Below are 20590 nucleotides of genomic sequence, written 5' to 3'. Positions count from 1 at the left end.
CTCCTCTATCCACCGCCCTAGACACATCCTCATAGAACTCCAGTAAATTTGTCAGACACGATTTCCCTTTAAGGAAACCGTGCTGCATCTGCTCTATCAAGCAGTTCCCCTCAAGATGCCTTGCTATTTCCTCCTTGATGACCGATTATAACACTTTACCTACAACAGACGTTAAACTAACAGGCCTATAATTCCCCGCCTTTTGCCTGGCACCCTTCTTAAACAACGGCGTAACATTAGCCGTTTTCCAATCTTCCGGCACTTCCCCGGAATCCAGCGACGTCTGGAAAATAACCACCAAGGCATCCACTATCACGTCCGCCATTTCTTTCAGGACCCTCGGATGCATTCCATCCGGTCCTGGGGACTTGTCCACAATCAGCCCCTCCAGTCTGTCGAGCACCACCTCTCTAGTAACAGTAATGTCATCGAGACCCTCCAGTCCTACCACCTTTCCATCTCTAACATCCGGCAAATTATTCACGTCCTCCTCCGTGAAGACCGAAACAAAAAAGTTATTCAAGACCTCCGCCATATCCCCATCCCCTACCACTAAGTCCCCCTTCTCATCCTCTAAGGGACCAACGTTCACCCTAGCCAGCCTCTTCCTTCTGGATACGGGGAAAGGATGGGGTTGTTGTCAGGCCACAATGGCTTTCTTCTGACTTAAGTGATCCTATTCTATGATAAATCTTCAGTTGGGCATTTGAATCTTGCAGCCTATTTAAATCTTTTTCACTGACAAGGCTCCACATAGCAAAAATGTAGTTTTGCCAATTTGTTTTTAAAGGTGGCATAAACATAAAATTTCATTTCGTCCATGGAGTACCAGCAACTCTATCCCATACATTCAACTACCTGAAACCTCTTTGCCATTTTTCTGTGCAGGATCAGAAGGAGCTGGGTACAAACATGCACATGTCATTGAAGGAGGCACGATAGGTGGACAAAATAGTTAATAACACATCCTACAGAAATTTTCATATATAGATTCTCAGCCTACTTCTACATCTACAGTCCCAGATACACTAAGACAAGATTTACCAGTGGTAGTGCACAGATCACAATACAACCACAAAGCTCCTGACACACCTTTGTATAGTTAAGGCATTACTTTTGTTGGATTTCTGGCCTGATGGGGGATTGAAGTTTAAAGGGGAGAAGTTTTACAGAGTGTCATTCTAATTACAGAGTGTTCTTATAAGCCTTTCTCCAATATAATTGCTTTACTGGCACCTGTTGAGTGTTCTGACCATGTGCAGGTTTTGGAAGTCTTTTTGTTATTTCTATGCAGCTAACATCAGATTCAGGCACACTTCTCACAGATGCACTGGGCTAGGTGAATGTCCTTCAACATGATGGTGACCCACTTGGCGTGAATGGCGCACAGGTTGGTGTCCTCGAAGAGCCGCACCAGGTAAGTTTCACTGGACTCCTGCAGGGCCATGACAGCTGAGTTCTGGAAGCGTAGGTCAGTTTTGAAATCCTCAGCAATCTCCCGCACCAGGCGCTGGAAAAGCAGTTTGCGAATCAACAGCCCAGTGGATTTCTGGTAGTGGTGGATCTTCAGCAGGACTACTGTGCCAGGGCAGTAGCGGTGAGGGTTCTTCACGCCTCCAGTCATCGGGGCGCTCGTGAGATGCGCTAGTAGCCAGCTGCTTGTGGGCGGCTTTGTCCCTGGTGGACTTGCAGGCTGTTTGTTTTGTCCTGGTCATTTCCCTTCACTCTGTCTTGCCACAATCTTTTCAGTCTGCAAGATAATGCTCTACAAGCAAGACCTGTTTTACTAGTTGCTCCTGTTTCTACAGTTATTACGGTACTGCTGAGTTACTGTTTTCGTTAATTTTATATAAAGAAATTCCTTCTTTTAAATAATACATTTAACTACCTTTATTATGGTCTCAAATTCCCACACTTGTGAAACTTCAGTGATGAAGATAGATTGGAAAAGACATTTGGTAATGGTAGATGGGGAGAAACTGTTCCTGTGCGTAAGATTGAGAACAAGAGGGCACAGCTTTAATGTAATTTGCAAAAGAAGCAATATAATGAGAGAAAAAACTATTTCACATAGTGAGCAGTTTGGATCTGGAATGTACAGCCTGGAAGTGTGATGAAGGCACAAAGTCACAAAGCTTATTTGGAAAGCTGGTCTTTACATGCTGGGCCAAATGGCCTCCTTCTGCCCCATAACAATTTTGTGATCCCAAAAAATAAATGATTAATACTCCACAGTCATACATTTACTTCCACTATTTAAACTTGGGTGTTCCACTGTTCCTGGAATCATAATACTCTACAATATGATTAACCATTTGCCTGCACATAGCCTAATAACCTTGACATTTTCAACCAACTCTCTTCAACTTTACAGTTTTGACTGCTTCTGCTGAGGATCTCCTGTGCTCACATGACAGCTTAAACATTTTGACAAGTGGAGGACTATATAATTGAATTGAAAAATGTTGTTAGCTAAACAGAATTATTTTCCAAACAATGCTGTGCAATGTGAAAAGTTTTGAAATGGTTAATAAAAAAATGCTCAAGTTAGGCACATTTTGAGTAAAATATTTTCCATACAGAATCAAAAAGAGAAAACTATACTGCCTTATGCAAAATGTTTCACTGTATCTGTAGTTTACAATTTGTCCTTTCATACATTGTTTAAATTATCCCTATATATCATTTTTATAAAAAGTTTTCCATTTTCAATATTACATATACTGACCCATTTTATAAGAGCGATTCAATTTGGTATTATTTTGTTCAATCTAATTTCAGCTAGAACCATAGAATGTTAATGCACATAAAGAAACTATCTGCCATTTGCACCTGTACCAGCTTGTGAACCATTTCCAGATTTTAAATCTGGATCCCCATTCTTTCATGATAGCACATTTTTTAATATCCACGTGACAACAAGTCTCAGCCAACCGTACAAGAGAACCTTTCTCCTCTTGTTTAAATATAGGGTTATGGCTCTCCATTGTTTAAAGCATTTCCTTAAAGTTACACTGATGATTCGACAAAATCACGTTGATACTTTTTCTAGCCAGCTTACAACTTATTCCAAATTCTTTTCACAAACCGGCATGAATTTTGCTCAATTCTTCTCTCACTTTACATTCCCGAATTCAAATTCTTCCTTTAAGTTTCTGAGTATCAACGTTAGTTACAGCCAAGTCATTTTGCTTCAAAGCACTGTCTTTGTTTTCGCAACAGTCACGGATACTGCTGCTTTGATCCGCTTTGACATCTGCTGCTTAAGATCTGCATGCAGGCTTAATTCAGACAGTGTAATAATTTCCAATAACCTGCAATTCTCGTCAGCCTGAGGTTCCAGTCAGTCTGAGCTTTTGACACAATTTTGATCAGAACTGTAATTTTAACAGCACAGATTCATGGATTTGTGTATGTTATTGGATGTATTTTCAACTTCTACCTTTTCACTAGATTTATCTGAAACCACTGGAGATGCAGAACTTTGTCTTCAGCGAGGAAATCAACGCCATTAATGAACAACTTTCACAATTCGCACAATTACAGCACCCGAAATTAACTTTATGCAATGGAACAGTTAAATAACCTCTATTAGCATTCTTAATCAATACATTCCTAAATAGCTTACTGACACTATCCGTGGTTCAATTAAATCTACATCTCTTAGAATATTTACTTGTTTGCCTGTTTCACTGGATAAAGATTTGGAGACCTCACGCTTGAATATAAAATCCTTATAACGCTTAATGTTTTGATTTTTACCAATAGTAAATTCATTTGAAGTTACTGGTTTGTCACGAGCGATTAATGCAATACTTTCTGCAGTCACACTTCACACGCTCTTTGGGTTTTAAATTCCAGTAATCTACCTTCATACATGATCCCCTGGAATCATGCCCATCTCTCATACCCTACTCTGAGGAGCTTCAATCTTTGCATTTCCACTATCCTCATAGTGGAGGATGAGGATCCTCCCCTATGCAAATAGTGTTCTGTTCATTATCACTTCTCAACTCTCCAACTCTGTGCAGGTTAGCAAGCAACAGTTTACTGGCACCTATCTGCTGAGGGATAGTTCATAACAAGCAGCCATAACAGAAGCTTCTCTTATTTGAGAAACATTATGGTCTTCTAGTTGGGGCCTTGTTCCAAAAAGGCTAAATTCTTCAAATGACAACACTTCTAAGGTTTTCAAAATATTGATCTTGCATCATACATCAAACATCATTTATATTTCTCAAGCATTGTTCACAAATATCTGATTCAATTCTTCTTCACATTTCTAAATTTTCACCTATAAATATCTGGAACTAAATTTGTACCCATTAAGCACATCATCCTTCACAAAATCATATTTAGACTGTACATCTGCAGCAACAAATAAATTTCTAACACTCTCCTTACCAAAAACACTCTAATAAAATTGACCAAATTTATTCAGGCCATAATAGCTTTTGTCAATTTATCAAAATGATACAAAATACATTAAAACTCCTTCCTCACTGACTTTAGGCACAGTGAATATTTCCTGCCTAATCGAACTCATCGTCAAGGTTCTCCGTTACTCCTTGTTTGCGGAATTGAAGACTTTCTCTGCCCTCTTCAAATTTTCTGGTTTCTCTCTCGCTGTACAATTCAAGGCTATTCTTTCCTCATGCACGTTGAAATTCTAATTCAACTCTTCCCCCTCATTCGACTTCCAAGTTTTCACCTTTCTCAAAATCAAATTTCTACTTTTCTCAAACTCTTTCCGATTCGTATTGCTTTATTTGCAGTTGAATCCTCTTTAAATGAGCCAGCATTTTATCTGGTTAATTTTCTCTTTCTCAAGGTTCAGACATTGAGTCAATGGTTCAACAATTTCTCCCTCTGGGCTGCTCACTTTTAAATCTATTTCCAAATTCTCTGCTATCACCTTCAAATTATTTTGCTACCTGTGGCATGGCACTTAAAAGCAGGTGGCAGCTTTTGAGCAGAGCTTCCATAATTGACATTTCAATGAATACAGCAAAGTCAGTGAAATTTTGTTCATTTGAACCCTGGAAAATCCTAATGCAATTATCCCAATTTGTCATGACCCTGTAGAAATGGATAACTTTAAGATATTAACTTTCCAGTGACTGATGAGAAGAGTCACATGACAAAATTTCAAGTTTTAAGACTTTTTCTGTAATAACCAAACTGAAAGCAACATTTTCAACACACTGACGAACAGTCATCCAGACTTGAAATGTTAGTTCTGTTCTCCCTCCACAGATGATGTCAGACTTCAGAATTGATTTATCACATGTATTGGTATACAGTGCACAAGAAACAATACTTTTCACTATCTTAGGGTACACAGGGGAGAGGGAAAGGAGAGGGTGCAGAATGTAGCGTTACAGTCATAGCTAGGGTGTAGAGAAAGATCAGCTTAATGTTAGGTAGCTCCATTCAAAAGTCGACGGTAGCAGATTACACGCTGTTCTTAAGTTGGTTGGTACATGATCTCAGGCTTTTCTATCTTTTTCCTGATGGAAGAGAGTCTGTCTGGCTTACGTGGAGTCTTGATTACACTGGCTGCTTTTCTGAGGCAGCAGCAAGTGTAGACGGAGTTAACGAATGGGAATTTGGTTTGCATGATGGACTGGGCTACGTTCACAAACCTTTGTAGTTTCTTGCAGTCTTGGTCACAGTAAGGGCATTCCAAGCTGTGATGTATCCAAAAAGGATGTTTTCTGTGGTGCATCTGTAAAAATTAGAGAGCCATAGCAGATGCAAATCTCCTTAGTCCTTTGAGACAGTAGTGGCATTGGCGTGCTTTCGTAACTATAGCATCGATGTGGAGGACCCAGACAGGTTGTTGGTAATCTGGACTCCTAGAGAGAGATTGGCCTCCTGAGATTTTCCAGCATTTTCTGTTTTTTTTTGTCTACAGACTATTCAGTTCAGAATATGTGCCCTAAACTATAGAAAGTATCTCCCATTTAACTTTTAAAATGGCTGAAAGCCTCCCTCTACTGTTGTATTATGTTCTGTCCCTTAAGTAGACATTTCATTTTCTCAGAACCAGTCCAAAGCATATCTCAGCTCCAATTTGCTTCCCTTTTCTGGATGGGCACTCTTCCCTGAAGCCAAAGCTGGGCAAATCTTCCATTAAATACTCATGAACCTGGGTCTCTTCAATCCACATGTGAATTCCACCTGTGTTCTGTGGTGAACAATACTGACTTGACGTGTCTCTCGCTCTGATTCTTCCCAACGTCCAGATTCACGCTATTTGAATAACGTGGGCATTGGATCCAGTCAGAAATTCTAATTAGCTATCCTTTAGACCACAAACACCATTTAGTCTCGAAATTAGATGGCTTAAAGTGCTAGTGTGCGCAAAACCTAACATCCTGAACATCACACTGTGCGACTTGAAGGACAGTCTACCCCAGTCTGCAGAGGTGCTTTCGCCATTGTCAACAGGTGTAAATATCTAGCACCTTCTTTCCAGTAAAACCAGCTGTGCCTCACTGTCTCCAGAGCAAAGCAGCTACCCATGCTTGTTGTCAAGCAGTATTTGGAAAAGGTCACATGAACCCCTTCGCTACTCCATTTTACTGCGAATTAAGTCAGCAATCCCAAAATATAAACACTTCATACCTGGAACACAATTAACCTTGTAATAGTCTATCATACATTTGAGCATGCCCAATTTTAAAAAAAACATTCGCTGGTGCCAATTTCTCTAGTTTCCTTTCAGCATCAATGCCTCTCTTCCACACCATACATCACATTTTCTGCAACATTTGATTTATTACTGTCACATGTATTAGTATACAGTGAAATATATTGTTTCTTGCACACTATACAGACAGAACATACCATACAGAGGGAAGGAGAAAGTGCAGAATGCAGTCATAGCTAGGGTGTAGAGAAAGATCAACTTGAAGGTAAGTCCATTCATAAGTCTGATGGCAGCAGGGAAGAAGCTGTTCTTGAGTCAGTTAGTACGCGCTCTGAGACTTGTGTATCTTTTTCCCTATGGAAGAATGTGGAAGAGAGAATGCCTGGGGTGTGTGGGGTCCTTAATTATACTGGCTGCTACCTATGAATGGGAGTTTGACATAAGTGTCTTTGTTATCTAGGTATTCCAGGGGTGGCACGGTAGCACAGTGGTTAGCACTGCTGCTTCACAGCTCCAGGGATCTGGGTTCGATTCCTGGCTTGGGACGCTGCCCATGTGGAGTTTGCAGATTCTCCTTGTGTCTGTGTGGGTTTCCTCTGGGTGCTCCAGTTTCCTCCCACAGTCCAAAGACGTGCGGGTTAGGTTGATTGGCCATGCTAAAATTGCCCTTAGTGTCTGAGATGCGTAGGTTAGAGGGATTAGTGGGTAAATATGTAGGGATGTGGGGGTAGGGCCTGGGTGGGATTGTGGTCAGTGCAGACTCGATGGGCCGAATGGCCTTTTCCTGTACTGTAGGGATGCTATGATTCTATGAGTGTAGGGTCAGAAAGATGGCAGCTGCAGTGCACCTGCTGAGGCAACAGGTGAACTCGAGTGGATCCAGGCACGTCTGGGAGGCAGGAATTGATTTGTACCATGACTAACCTTCGGAAGCACTTCATAATGATGGATGTCAGAGTCACCGGACAATAGTCATTAAGGCATGCTGCCTGACTTTTCTTTGGTACAGGGATGATGTCTCTCTGGCCTTGACATGCTTTTAAAGTGTGGTGAATATTTGAATGTATCATGGTGATCTTTGATGACATTTCGACAGACAGATTAGGGACAGTTCTGAATTACAAAGAAAATGCATCCATTGTAATGATCAACACTCTACATTTGAGTGCTGTCAAAAGAATATGGAGATGGCTCAGTATTCATCTGGGAACAGCATTCAGGAGGGTTCAAAACATCAGCAGTTTGAAATTCCCTAGGGTATTCCAACACAAGTGTTATGTAGCTAAAGATTTTCACGTGGCAGACACCCTTGGAATTGGCAATAGCTCAAACAGTCAAATTACTGACAGTAAAGGCTAAAAGCAAAATACTGCGGTTGCTGGAACCTGAAACAAAAACAAAAAAATGCTGGAGAATCTCAGCAGGTCTGACAGCATCTGTGGAGAGAGAATAGAGTGAACATTTTGAGTCTGGATGACCACTCGTCAGAGCTAAAATCAGAAAAGACGTACGAGGGTGGGGCGGGCTGGACAAGGAATGTAAATGATGATGAAGAAAGCTGAGAGGTGCTAAAAGTGTCCATTAAGTGATAAGAATGTATGAATGGCAGAACAGAGGTATAGATGGTTAAGGCAATTGTCCTGAAGGGGTGGTGGGGGTAAGGGTATAGTGTGGCGAGGAGGAGAGTGGGAATGCAGAAGTGGGAAAATAGAAATGAGAAAGAAGAATGATAAAAATCGATGAATGAGATGCAAAGAAGAAACAGAATTAAATAAAAGGAAATGGGATGAAGGTGAAGGGAAGAGTTCGTGCTCTGAAGTTGTTGAACTCAATGTTCAGTCCAGAAGGCTGTAAAGTGCCCAATCGGAAGATGAGGTGCTGTTCCTCTAGTTTGCATTGGGGTCCACTAGAACATTGCAAAAGGCCAAGGATAGGCATGTAGACAGGAGAGCAGGGTGGTGTGTTGAAATGGCAAGCATCAGGAAGCCTGGGTTCTGCTTGCAGATGGACCAAAGGTGTTGAGCAAAGTGGTCATGCAGTCTGCGTTTGATCTCTCCAATGTACAGCAGACTGCATTGGCAGCAGCGAATGCAATAGGCCAGACTGAAGCCGTGCATGCAAAGCGATGCTTCATTTGAAAGGGATGTTTGGGATCTGGGATTGTGAGCAGAGAGGAAGGAAGGAGCAGTGTTGCACCTCCTATGATTGTATGGGAAGGTGCTGTGGGTAGGGGGTGACATGTTGGGTATGATGGTTGAGTGGACCAGGGTGTCCCTGAGACAACGGTCCTTGCGGAATGTTGACAGGAGGAATGAGGGCAAGATGTGTTGAGTAGTGGCATCATGCTGTAATTGGCAGAAGGATGATCCTTTGAACATGGAGGCTGGTGAGGTGAAAAGTGAGGACCAGGAGGACCTTATCCTGGTTCTGGGAGGGAGGGAGGGGAGGTGGTGAAAGCTGTGGCCTGGCAGACGAGTTGGACACGGAGAAGAGCCCTCTCAAGCATAGTGGGTGGAAAACCAAGATTGAGGAAGGAAGAAAGCTTTTGGAAAGTGGCTTCATCAGAACATATGTGGCGGAGGTGAAGGAACTAAGAGATGGAGTGGGATGGAGCCCTTACAGGGTGTTGGGTGTGAAAAGCTGTACTCAAGGCTTTGTGGGAGTCAGCGGCTTGTAATGGATACTGGTGGACAGCTTATCAACAGAAATGGGGAAGAGAGGTCATGTTAAGGTGATAGAGGGGTGGAAATTGGAAGCAAAATTGATACATTTTTCCAGGTCCAGACGACAGCATGAAGAGCACCAAAATAGTTGTCAATGTACCAATAAAGGAGTTGTGGGAGAGGGCCGTAGTAGTACTGGAACTGGGCATGCTCCACATAACCCATAAAGTGACAGGCATAACTGGGACCATGCAGATGCCCATAGTCACACGTTCAATTTGGAGGAACTGAAATGAGTTGAAGGAAAAATTGTTGAGTGACAGAACCAGTTCAGCCAGATGGTGGTGGATGGGGATTGTTTAGACCGCAGTTCGAGGAAGAAACAAAGAGCTTTGAAGCCTTCCTGATGAGGAATGGAGGCATAGAGGGATTGGGCATCCATGGTGAGGATGAGGTGGTTTGGGCTGGGGAACTGGAAATTGTTGATATGGCATAGGGGATCGGAGGATTTGCAGATATAGGTGGGAAGGGACTGGACAAGAGGAGAGAGAATGGAGTCAAGATAGGAGGAAATGAGTTCAGTGAGGCAGGAACAGGCTGACACGATGAGCCTACCAGGGCAATTTTGTTTGTGAATTTTGGGAAGGAGATAGAAGTTGCTAATGGTGATAACTCTAAGCCAGTTGGAGATCTTTTATAATAATTCAATAAACTAGTTTTTAAAAGTTTTAAACTTTATTTATTAGTCACAAGTAAGGTTTATATTAACACTGCAATGAAGTTACTGTGGAATTCCCCTAGTCACCACACTCTGGTGCCTGTTCAGGTCAATGCACCTAACCAGCATGAATTTCATGGAGTGGGAGGAAACTAGTATATATATTACGAGGCAAGGTTGAGCTTGTTTGGGCTGGAGTTTAGAAGGATGAAAGGTAACCTTATTGAAACATAAAAGGGAGCTTGACAGAATAAACACTGAAAGGATATTTCCCCTCATGGGGGAATCTAGAGCTTGGTGGCACCGTTTTAAAAATAAGAATTGCCCACTTAAGGCGGAGATGATGAGGATTTTTCTTTGAGACTTGTTAGTCTTTGGAATTATCTCCTTTTATATATTCAAGGCTGTGTTAAACAGATTTTTCATCCACAGGGAATTAGAGGGTTGTGAAGAGAGGCAGGAAAGTGGAGTTAAGGCCACAATCAGCTATGGATTTACTGAATGGCAGAACAGGTTTGATGGGCTAAATGACCTACTCCTATTCCTTATCATCTTATTGTATGGAAGATTGGTGAGGTGCACCATCTAAAATTCCAAAAAAAACTGATGTCAAAGTGATTCCTTCACAAATGCCAAAATTTTTGCTCCAGCAAGGCTGCAGGCTAAGGTCAGACAAAGGCATTCAGGATCTCTAAACATTATTTTTGTCACAGGTGGCCTAACAGTTGCAAGGTCTTAAGCTGAGAAAATCAATAAATTGGATCCTGTGGGTCTACACTTTTAGATCACATGCTGCAGATGGACAAAGGCAGCTTTGGAAGAACAATGAGATTCCTTAAATGTACTTTGGAATACCAAAAACCAAAATCCTTCAGAGAAACGAAATCTCAACAGGGAAGATGGCAGAAGACAGCAGAGGTGCAAAAATCAGAACAAGCTAGGCCGAGATCAAGGCTCTGATGAAAGAACAAACAAATATTAACTCAAAATAAAGGCAAAAAGTGCTGGAAATGCTCAGCAGGTCAGGTGACACCTATAGATAAAACAGTTAATATTTCAGGTCAATAACCTTCCATCAGAACTGGCAAAAGTTAAAGTGAAGCACATGGAGAGACAGGGGAAGAACAGGTGGGGAGGGGAGCTGGGGGTGGTGGTGAACAATGGTATGTAGAGGAGAACAAAATGAAAGGTCTGTGATAAGGTGTAAGACAGAAGAGATCCAATGACATGGGAATGATTTTGCAAAGCAAAAAAAGATGGTCGTGAGAAGCATAAAGAAACAGAGGTGGGTCTAAAGAACATAAGAACATAAGAAATAGGAGCAGAAGTAGGCCATCTGGCCCTTCGAGCCTGCCCCGCCATTCAATAAGATCATGGCTGATCTGTCGTGGCTCAGTTCCACTTTCCCGCCCTCTCCCCATAACCCTTAATCCCTTCTCTTATCAAAAACCCATCAACCCGCTTCTTAAAAATATTTAGCGAGGCAGCCTCCACCACTTCAACGGGCAGAGAATTCCAGAGATTCACCACCCTTTGAGTGAAGAAGTTCCTCCTCAACTCCGTTCTGAACCGCCCCCCCTTTATCTTGAGGCTGTGCCCCCTAGTCCTACTGTCTTTTTTGAGCGGGAAGAGTCTTTCCACCTCTATCCTATCCATCCCATTCATCATCTTATACGTCTCAATGAGATCTCCCCTCATTCTTCTAAACTCTAACGAGTACAAGCCTAGTTTATTCAGCCTCTCCTCATAGCTCAACCCCCTCAACTCCGGTATCAGCCTAGTAAACCTCCTCTGCACTCCCTCCAAGGCCAAAATATCCTTGCGCAGGTGCGGCGCCCAAAACTGCACACAGTACTCCAGCTGCGGCCTCACCAATGCCCTATACAGCTGCAGCAAGACCTCCCTACTTTTATATTCAATCCCCCTCGCTATGAAGGCCAGCATCCCATTCGCCTTCCTGACCACCTGCTGCACCTGCACGCTGGGTTTTTGCGACTCATGCACAAGGACCCCGAGGTCCCTCTGCACCGTCGCCTGCTGCAGTTTTTCGCCACGTAAGTAATAGTCCTTCCTACCATTCTTCCTACCAAAGTGGACCACCTCACACTTGCCAACATTAAATTCCATTTGCCATTTCCTGGCCCATTCGCCCAGCCTATCTAGATCCTTCTGCAGACTCTCCACACCCTCCGCACAATTTGCCTTTCCCCCAATCTTGGTGTCATCAGCAAATTTCGACACCCTACACTCGGTTCCCTCCTCCAGATCATCTATATAAATGGTAAATAGCTGAGGCCCCAGCACCGACCCCTGGGGCACCCCACTAGTCACCAACCGCCAATATAGAGGGAGTTTGCAGGGAAACGGCAGAATCATTAGAAGTTGCCATTCAAAGAAATGGGGGAAGAGAGGAGTTGTTATGGGTGATAAGGAAATGGATCAGCATATTGTGAAAGGAATGGTCCCACTAGAATGTTGAAAGGGGAGGCAAGGGGAAGATGCATTTGGTGGCGACATAACACATAAGGTGGCAGAAATAGCAGAGGATGATCTGCTTAATGAGGAGGCTGGTGAAGTGGAGGCTGTGGGCATGGAAAACCCTAGCTTGGTTCCGGGACAGAGAGAAGGGATGAAAGCAAAAATGCATGAAATGGAATTGACATGCTTGAGTGTCTTGTCAACCATTGTGGAGAGATCGCAGGGAAACAGTGCACCAAAGAGGAAGAGAGTTTGACTGCAATTCTAAAATCGTATAAAACAAGACAAAATTAAGGCCGGACAAAGCCAAGTAGATATTTGACAGACACCTTCAGTTTGGGTAAGAAGTTTAAAGGTTAACTTTTTTTTTCAAGCATTAACCCTTAATGCTAAATATTCTTATTATGTAAAGCTTTCACATTCATGAACACAACATTCAAAACAAAACTACCACAGAGGCTAAGTAGGAGGCAGCACAGTGGCTAGCACTGCTGTCTCAGCGCCACGGACCCAGGTTCAATTCCTGGCTTAGGTCACCGTCTGTGTGGAGTCTGCGTGGGTTTCCTCTGAGTGCGCCGGTTTCCTCCCACAGTCTGAAAGATGTGGTTAGGTGTGTTGACCCGAACAGGCATCTGTGTGGGGCAACTAGGGGAATTTCACAGTAACTTCATTGCAGTGTTAATGTAAGCATTACTCATGACACTAATAAATAAATCTTTCAAAGAAGAACTATAATCAAAATAAAAGCAGACACGGGGAGGATGCTAGAATCTGAAACAAGAACAGAAAATGCTAGAAAATCTCAGAAGGTCTGACAGCATCTGTAAAGAGAGAATAGAGCAAATGTTTCAAGTCTGGATGATTCTTTATCAAAACTGTAACACTGGCCTAGATTTTAAAAACGATCCAGAGCAAACTGAGTGAACCACAAAGAAAACAGACTGACCAGTATAAAATTAGATCTTTTTCGAAATCAAGAAAGTAGCAGTGAAGACACTTACAACACAACCCTGATCTACAAATGTACCAGTGTAAACTCACATATTTCATCAGTTCCAGAATTATTTTTTGGTAAAAGTGCAGAAATTACATACATATCGGTAGCTGCTACATGTAGGCTATATTTCACAATGTACAGTTCAGTATGAATCACAAGCTCATCCATTTTTGCATAAAACTTTTGAAAAGCTCAAGAAAACCTCAAAAGAAATCTGAACAATACATAATGTTATGAAGGTAACTCAGATACAAAGGTAAAAGTATGACCAACAAAAAAAGATTCCCGTGATAGCTGCTCCATTATATGATTGGTCTGCAAATTGGCCCCACTTTAACTGTAAAGAGGTTTTGGAAACCAGACATAATATTGGAATAACCACACATGGACAGGAATTGCAATTACGACAAAGCTGTATGTGTCTACTTGTTAGTCATGCCAAAGATCTTGCTAACTTCATGAGGCCTTCTCCCAATGCATTTCAACTCAGGTTTACTACTGGTTGGCAGTTTCAATAAGCAGGTTGAGTCAATTAACTCAACTATGAACCTTTAGCCCTATATGTACATGTAGCACGGATCTGAAAACTAGCTCTACGGTACAGTACATGAGGCAGCACATAAGAACATAAGAAATAGGAGCAGGAGTAGGCCAACTAGCCCTTCGAGCCTGCCCCGCCATTCAATAAGATCATGGCTGATCTGTTGTGGCTCAGTTCCACATTCCCGCCCTCTCCCCATAACCCTTAATCCCCTCTCTTATCAAAAACCCATCAACCCGCGTCTTAAAAATATTTAGCGAGGTAGCCTCCGCCACTTCAACGGGCAGAGAATTCCAGAGATTCACCACCCTTTGAGTGAAGAAGTTCCTCCTCAACTCCGTTCTAAACTGCCCCCCCTTTATCTTGAGGCTGTGCCCCCTAGTTCTACTGTCCTTTCTGAGCAGGAAGAGTCTCTCCACCTCTATCCTATCCATCCCATTCATCATCTTATACGTCTCAATGAGATCTCCCCTCATTCTTCTAAACTCTAACGAGTACAAGCCTAATTTATTCAGCCTCTCCTCATAGCTCAACCCCCTCAACTCCGGCATCAGCCTAGTAAACCTCCTCTGCACTCCCTCCAAGGCCAAAATATCCTTGCGTAAGTACGGCGCCCAAAACTGCACACAGTACTCCAGCTGCAGCCTCACCAATGCCCTATACAGCCGCAGCAAGACCTCTCGCTATGAAGGCCAGCATCCCATTCGCCTTCCTGACCACCTGCTGCACCTGCAAGCTGGGTTTTTGCGACTCATGCACAAGGACCCCGAGGTCCCTCTGCACCGTCGCCTGCTGCAGTTTTTCTCCACGTAAGTAATAATCCTTAGTACCATTATTCCTACCAAAGTGGGCCACCTCGCACTTGCCAACATTAAATTCCATTTGCCATTTCCTGGCCCATTCGCCCAGCCTATCTAGATCCTTCTGTAGACTCTCCCCACCCTCCGCACAATTTGCCTTTCCACCAATTTTGGTGTCATCAGCAAATTTTGACACCCTGCACTCGGTTCCCTCCTCCAGATCATCTATATAAATGGTAAATAGCTGAGGCCCCAGCACTGACCCCTGGGGCACTCCACTAGTCACCATCCGCCAATCCGAATAGCACGCATTGACCCCCACTCTCTGCCTATTTGACAACCAGTCCTCTATCCACGCTAACACCCTACCCCCAACTCCATGCCCCCTGACCTTCTGCAATAACCTCTTGTGAGGTACCTTGTCAAACGCCTTCTGAAAATCAAGAAACACCACATCCACCGGCTCTCCTCTATCTGCCGCCCTAGACACATCCTCATAGGATTCCCATCGATCTCTTGACTTCTCCAAAAGATATGAAGCTGCCAAACACGTGTTCAGGGTAAACACATACATAACATAATACATAGCAGCTGTTAAGATACAGCACAAAGCAATGTACACCACAAAACAGAATTACAAAAAACAAAGAACAACACAGCACAGAAAACAGGCCCTTCGGCCCAACGAGCCCACGCCACCATTTTAACATTATGAGTGCCCTCCTCTACACCTACTGGGGAAGACTGAGGGAAAACTAATTTAGGGACAATTTGTGACACCAATCAGCCTAAGAACAAGTTTTTGGGATGTGGGAGGAAACCGGAGTACCCGGAGAAAACCCACGCAATCACAGGGAGAATGTGCAAACTCCCACAGACACCAACCCAAATCCACGTATCTGCACAGCAAACAGTGATAGGTACTGAGCTGTCATGTTGCCCGTCAGATGGTCAGAATTACTTCGTAGGAATTTAGATTAGCTTTCTGGAGCATATTTCTGGCAAACTCTTCCAGCAAAAGGGATTATCAGGCTAATGATACTTTTGAAATCAATCTCATTTGTATTTGAATCAAAATGAAACATCTGAAGGAAGTTGTTCCTTTGGCTTACCGCTAGCTCAATGTTCTCAACAGTTTCATTTTGAATTCACCCCCATTACTGCTACGTCACCCAAGGAGACATAAATCACATCCCACTGTCCCAATTATTGTCCATCTAGATGCTGACTCAATCCCCTCACCAGCCAGGGGCTTGAGGCTAAACCAAATTTTGCAAACTTATTGTTTTTTCAAACTAAGTTGACCTTCCAATCCCATATGCTTTCAGCAAAACAACCTACTTTCATTTGTGTCACATGTTGCCCATTTTGAGGCAGCACGGTGGCACAGTGGTTAGCACTGCTGCCTCTGTGCCAGGGATCCAGGTTCAATTCCAGCCTCAGTCACTGTCTATGCGGAGTTTGCACATCCTCCCCGTGTCTGCCTGGGTTTCTTCCTAGTGTGCTGGTTTCCTTCCACATTCCAAGAATGTGCAGGTTAGGTGGATTGGCCATACTAAACAATGCCCTTTAGTGTCAGAGGGATGTGAAGGGTAATTACATGAGGTTAAGGCCTGGATGGGATTGTCATTGATGCAGGCTTGATGGGCCGAATGGCCTCCTTCTGCACTGCAGGGATTCTATGTTCACTCTTAACTCAGCCCATCTGCAGCTGAAACATTCGTTTTCAACAAACTTCAATACTGTTCCATACCAACCCTTCATCTTCCACCCTCAAAATTCACCTCATCCAAAACTCAGCTGCCAATAACTTAAATCCTGTCCACCCATCATCAGTGTTCACTGACCTATACTGCCTCCTGATTCAGCAGTGTCTCAAACTTAAAATTCTCATCAAATCCCTCAATGGCACATAGGAGCAGGAGTAGGCCAATTGGCCCCTCAAACTTGCTTCACCATTTGATAAGGTCATGGGTAATCTAATTTTAACTTCCTGTCTATTCCTGATAACATAACAACCCTTTGTGGACAAGAATGTATCGACTTCTGCCTTTAAAATATTCAAAGTTTCTGTCCCAACCACCTTTCAAGAAAGAATTTCAAAATCTCACAACCCTCAAAGAAATTTATTTTCCTCTTCTCTTCTTAAATGGGTGTTTTAAAACAGTGGTAGATACAAACCTAGCTTGTCCAACCTTTCCTCCAACACAGTTAATCTTTCCTTAAAAAAGGAGACCAGTACTTTACACAGTATTCCAGGTGTGGTTTCACCAATGCTCTGTGTAAGTGAAGCATAACTTGCCTACTCTTGTATTCAATTCCTCTCACAATAAAGGATAACATTTTATTAGTTTTGCTAATTACTTGCTACACCTGCAAACTGTGATTGATGCACTTGGACACCCCAATCCATCATCAGGTCAGAGCTCTGTAATGTCTCACCATTTAGGTAATAAGCTTTTTATTCTTCCTGCCAAAATGGACAAACTCACATTTTCTGACATTATGCACGATTTTCCAAATCTTTGCTCATTCAAATAACTTACCTAAATCCTTTTATAGCCTCCTTATGACCTCTTCACAATTTGTTTTTCCATTTATCCTTGAGTCATCAGCAAACTTAGCAACCACGCTGTTGATCCCATCATCCAAATCATTTATCTAAATTGTAAGGAGTTGAGACCCCAGCACAGATCCCTGCAGCACTTATAAAATCCTGTCATCCAGTAAAAGACCCATTCGTGCCTACTAGCCAATCTTCTATCCACGCAAATATATTATACACACACACCCATCAAGAGCTTTTTTCTGCAATAAGCTTTGATGAGGCAATTTATCAAATGCGTTCTGAAATATCGCACTTCTACCGGGTTCCCTTTACCCACAGCATTTGCTACTATTGTTAAATTGGTTCAACATGATTTCTCTTTCACTAAATCATGTTGAATCTGCCTAATTGCCTTGAATTTTTCTAAGTGCTCTTCTAGACCTTCCTCTACTAATGTCTCTATGACAGGTATTAGCTTAACTGGCCTGTAGTTTCCAGCTTTCTATCTCCCTCCTTTTATAATGAAGTTACGTTTGCTATTTTCCAACCTAATGGAACCTTCCCTGAATTTTCTGGATTTTCGAAAATTAAAACCAATACAACTATCTCACTAGCCACTTCTTCTAAGATGCTAGGATAAAATCCATCAGGGTACTCACTGACCCGTGGTTCCAACAATTCATTAATACCAATTAGGGCAGCACAGTAGTAAGCACTGCTGCCTCACAGCGCCAGGGACCTGGATTCAATTCCCGGCTTGGGTCACTGTCTATATGGAGCTTGCATGTTCTCCCTGTGTCTGCATGGGTTTCTTCTGGTTTCCTCCCACAGTCCAAAGATGTGCAAGTTAGTTGAATTGGCCATGCTAAATTCTCCCCAAGTGTACCCGAACAGGTGCCAGAGTATGATGACTAGGGGACTTTCACAGTAACTTCATTACAATGTGAATGTAAGCCTACTTGAGGCTAATACATAAACTTTAAACTTTTCCTCAGTGATTGCAATTTCTGGAGTTCGATCCTCCCAATTCCTGATTTACAGCCATTTTTGGATTGTTGCTTTATCTTCTATCGTGAAGACCTGCAACATACCTGTTCAATTCATCTGCCATCTCATTTCCCACTATTAACTCCACAGACCCACTTTCTATTGGACCAATTATCACTTTGTTAATTCTTTTAAATAGCTATAGAAACTCTTACTATCATTGCCTTTATATTTCTAACCAGCTTTTCTTGCACTCTAATTTTTCCTTCCTTATTTTTGTTATTCTTTGCTGTTCATATTCTGTCCAATCTTCTGACCTGTCACCCAACTTTGCACAATTACATTTTTTTTAAGTTTGATGCTATCTTCTGCTATTTGATACTATTCCATGTATTCTGAATGTTTGTCAGTGCATCTCTCATGACTCATCCCTTAAGCTAAAGTTCCAGTTCACTTTCTCTACTTTCATGCTCTCATAATTGCCCTCAAGTTTAAAACACTAGTCTTAGATCCACATTTCTCTTCCTGAAACGGAATGTAAAATTCAATCATATTATGATCACTGCAACCAAGGGGCACCTTCACCAAGAGGTTGCTAATTAATCTTCTCACTGCACAATACCAGGTGCGGTATAGCTCCCTGTTGGCTCCAGAACATGCTGATCGAATAAATTGTCCTGAAAACGCTCTATGAATTTGTCATCTACACTACCATTGCTCATTGATCATTCCAGTCAACATCTAGATTCAAATCCTTCACATTCGCCATATCTTTCTGCCAAGCTTCCATTACTACTTCTTCAATACCCTGCACTATCGTGTGTACTATTATGTAATTGTTAGGCAGCCTGTATGCCACTCGCACAAGTGACTTCAGCCTTTGTCATTCCTCATCTCTACTCAAACTCCTTCTATAACCTGGTTCCCAGCACATTAGCAAGGAATGACCCAACATCTTTAAATAACTAAACCACTCCTCCACTTTTCCCTAACTTCCTATCTTTCCTAAAAGCCATATAACTTCAATATTCAGGTTCCAATGCAATCCTATAGCCATGTTTCTGTAATGTCCTTTAGATTGTACTTATTCTGTATTTGCATTATCACTTCATATGTTTCGTTTCAAAGGCTACAGGCATTCAGATACAGAGTTTCAAGTTTTGTCTTTTTGATATTCTTGTAACCTCTAGCCTTATCAGTTGACTTACTCAACTTGCACTTTCTGTCCCTTCTGTAAGTCTGTTTATAGTTCTTCATATTAATATCTTTCTTGCACACTTTGACTCTGCTCTTTGTTATACCCAAACAACATTTTCCAAACCTCTAATCCTAACTAGCAGTACATTTCCAATTTCCATCACATTAGTTGCCTGCGCTCTAGAATTCCAACAGTAAACACCTTAGTCTGTCTGCCTCCTTTAAAAGCTTGTCCTAGTCACCTGTCCTCATGTCCCAATGTGGCTCAGCGTCACATTTTGGCTGATAATGCCCCTGTGAAATACGATGGGATGTTTCAATAAAGCTGCCGTACAAATGGAAGTTGTTGCACAATTACACTCAACTTTTCGCCCGACCCTTGGTTGTTCCTTTATTCTTGGTTCATAAACACTGAGCCTGATATTTCACTGTTACACTGAAACGTCCTTGTTACAGCTCAGAGGCAGCCAATAGGGCAGTGTGTGTAGCGCCCAAATTCCAGCACCAACTCTCCACAATTGCCCTCCTTGTCTTTGCCCAAAGGGCTTTGAGCAACTTTGTCTCAGTGACTCTCCCCAGGTATCCTCCCTCCTTCCCGGGCCTACAGCTGCTGCCTGTCTGAAACCCCGGGGTATCACTCACTGCGGAGGGAGGGAGGATATCCCCCCCGGCCTTACCTCACTCAGGGGGCTCTCATTTTCGGCGGAGTCGTTGCCGTTCAACACTTTCTTCAGCTTGTCCATTACTCTCCCCCTCTGCCTGCCACCTCTCCCTCGACAACCCGGCCACACCGCGCAGGCGCAACACTACAGCCGCATGCGCACAACGCTTCATGTACACCGCCCTCTGGAGGACAGCCGAAATGTTGACACCGACTCACCTGTCCCCCTGTATCCTCACCTGTCCTGCTCTCTCCTGTCCCCCTGTATCCTCACCTGTCCTGCTCTCTCCTGTCCCCCTGTATCCTCACCTGTCCTGCTCTCTCCTGTCCCCCTGTATCCTCACC

The 20590-nt window shown here is 42.8% G+C and overlaps 1 protein-coding gene across 1 annotated transcript in view; it reads right to left on the bottom strand.

Moving 5' to 3' along the window:
* The window catches only part of LOC145353143 (vesicle transport protein SFT2B-like), a 46351-nt gene extending 25982 nt beyond the window's left edge, over positions 1 to 20369 (bottom strand). The window contains exon 1 of the mRNA XM_080203577.1: positions 20262 to 20369. Within this exon, the coding sequence (XP_080059703.1) occupies positions 20262 to 20327 (66 nt within the window). The 5' untranslated portion in view covers positions 20328 to 20369. The remainder of the gene's footprint in view (positions 1 to 20261) is intronic.
* Between the last annotated feature and the right edge of the window lie 221 nt (positions 20370 to 20590).

This window comes from Carcharhinus amblyrhynchos, chromosome 15, assembly GCF_965287045.1.
Source record: "Carcharhinus amblyrhynchos chromosome 15, sCarAmb.v2.hapA, whole genome shotgun sequence".
In the NCBI taxonomy this organism is placed as follows: domain Eukaryota; kingdom Metazoa; phylum Chordata; class Chondrichthyes; order Carcharhiniformes; family Carcharhinidae; genus Carcharhinus; species Carcharhinus amblyrhynchos.
Note: the sequence above shows the minus strand (reverse complement) of the source record. Positions and strands in the feature narration are given on the sequence as shown.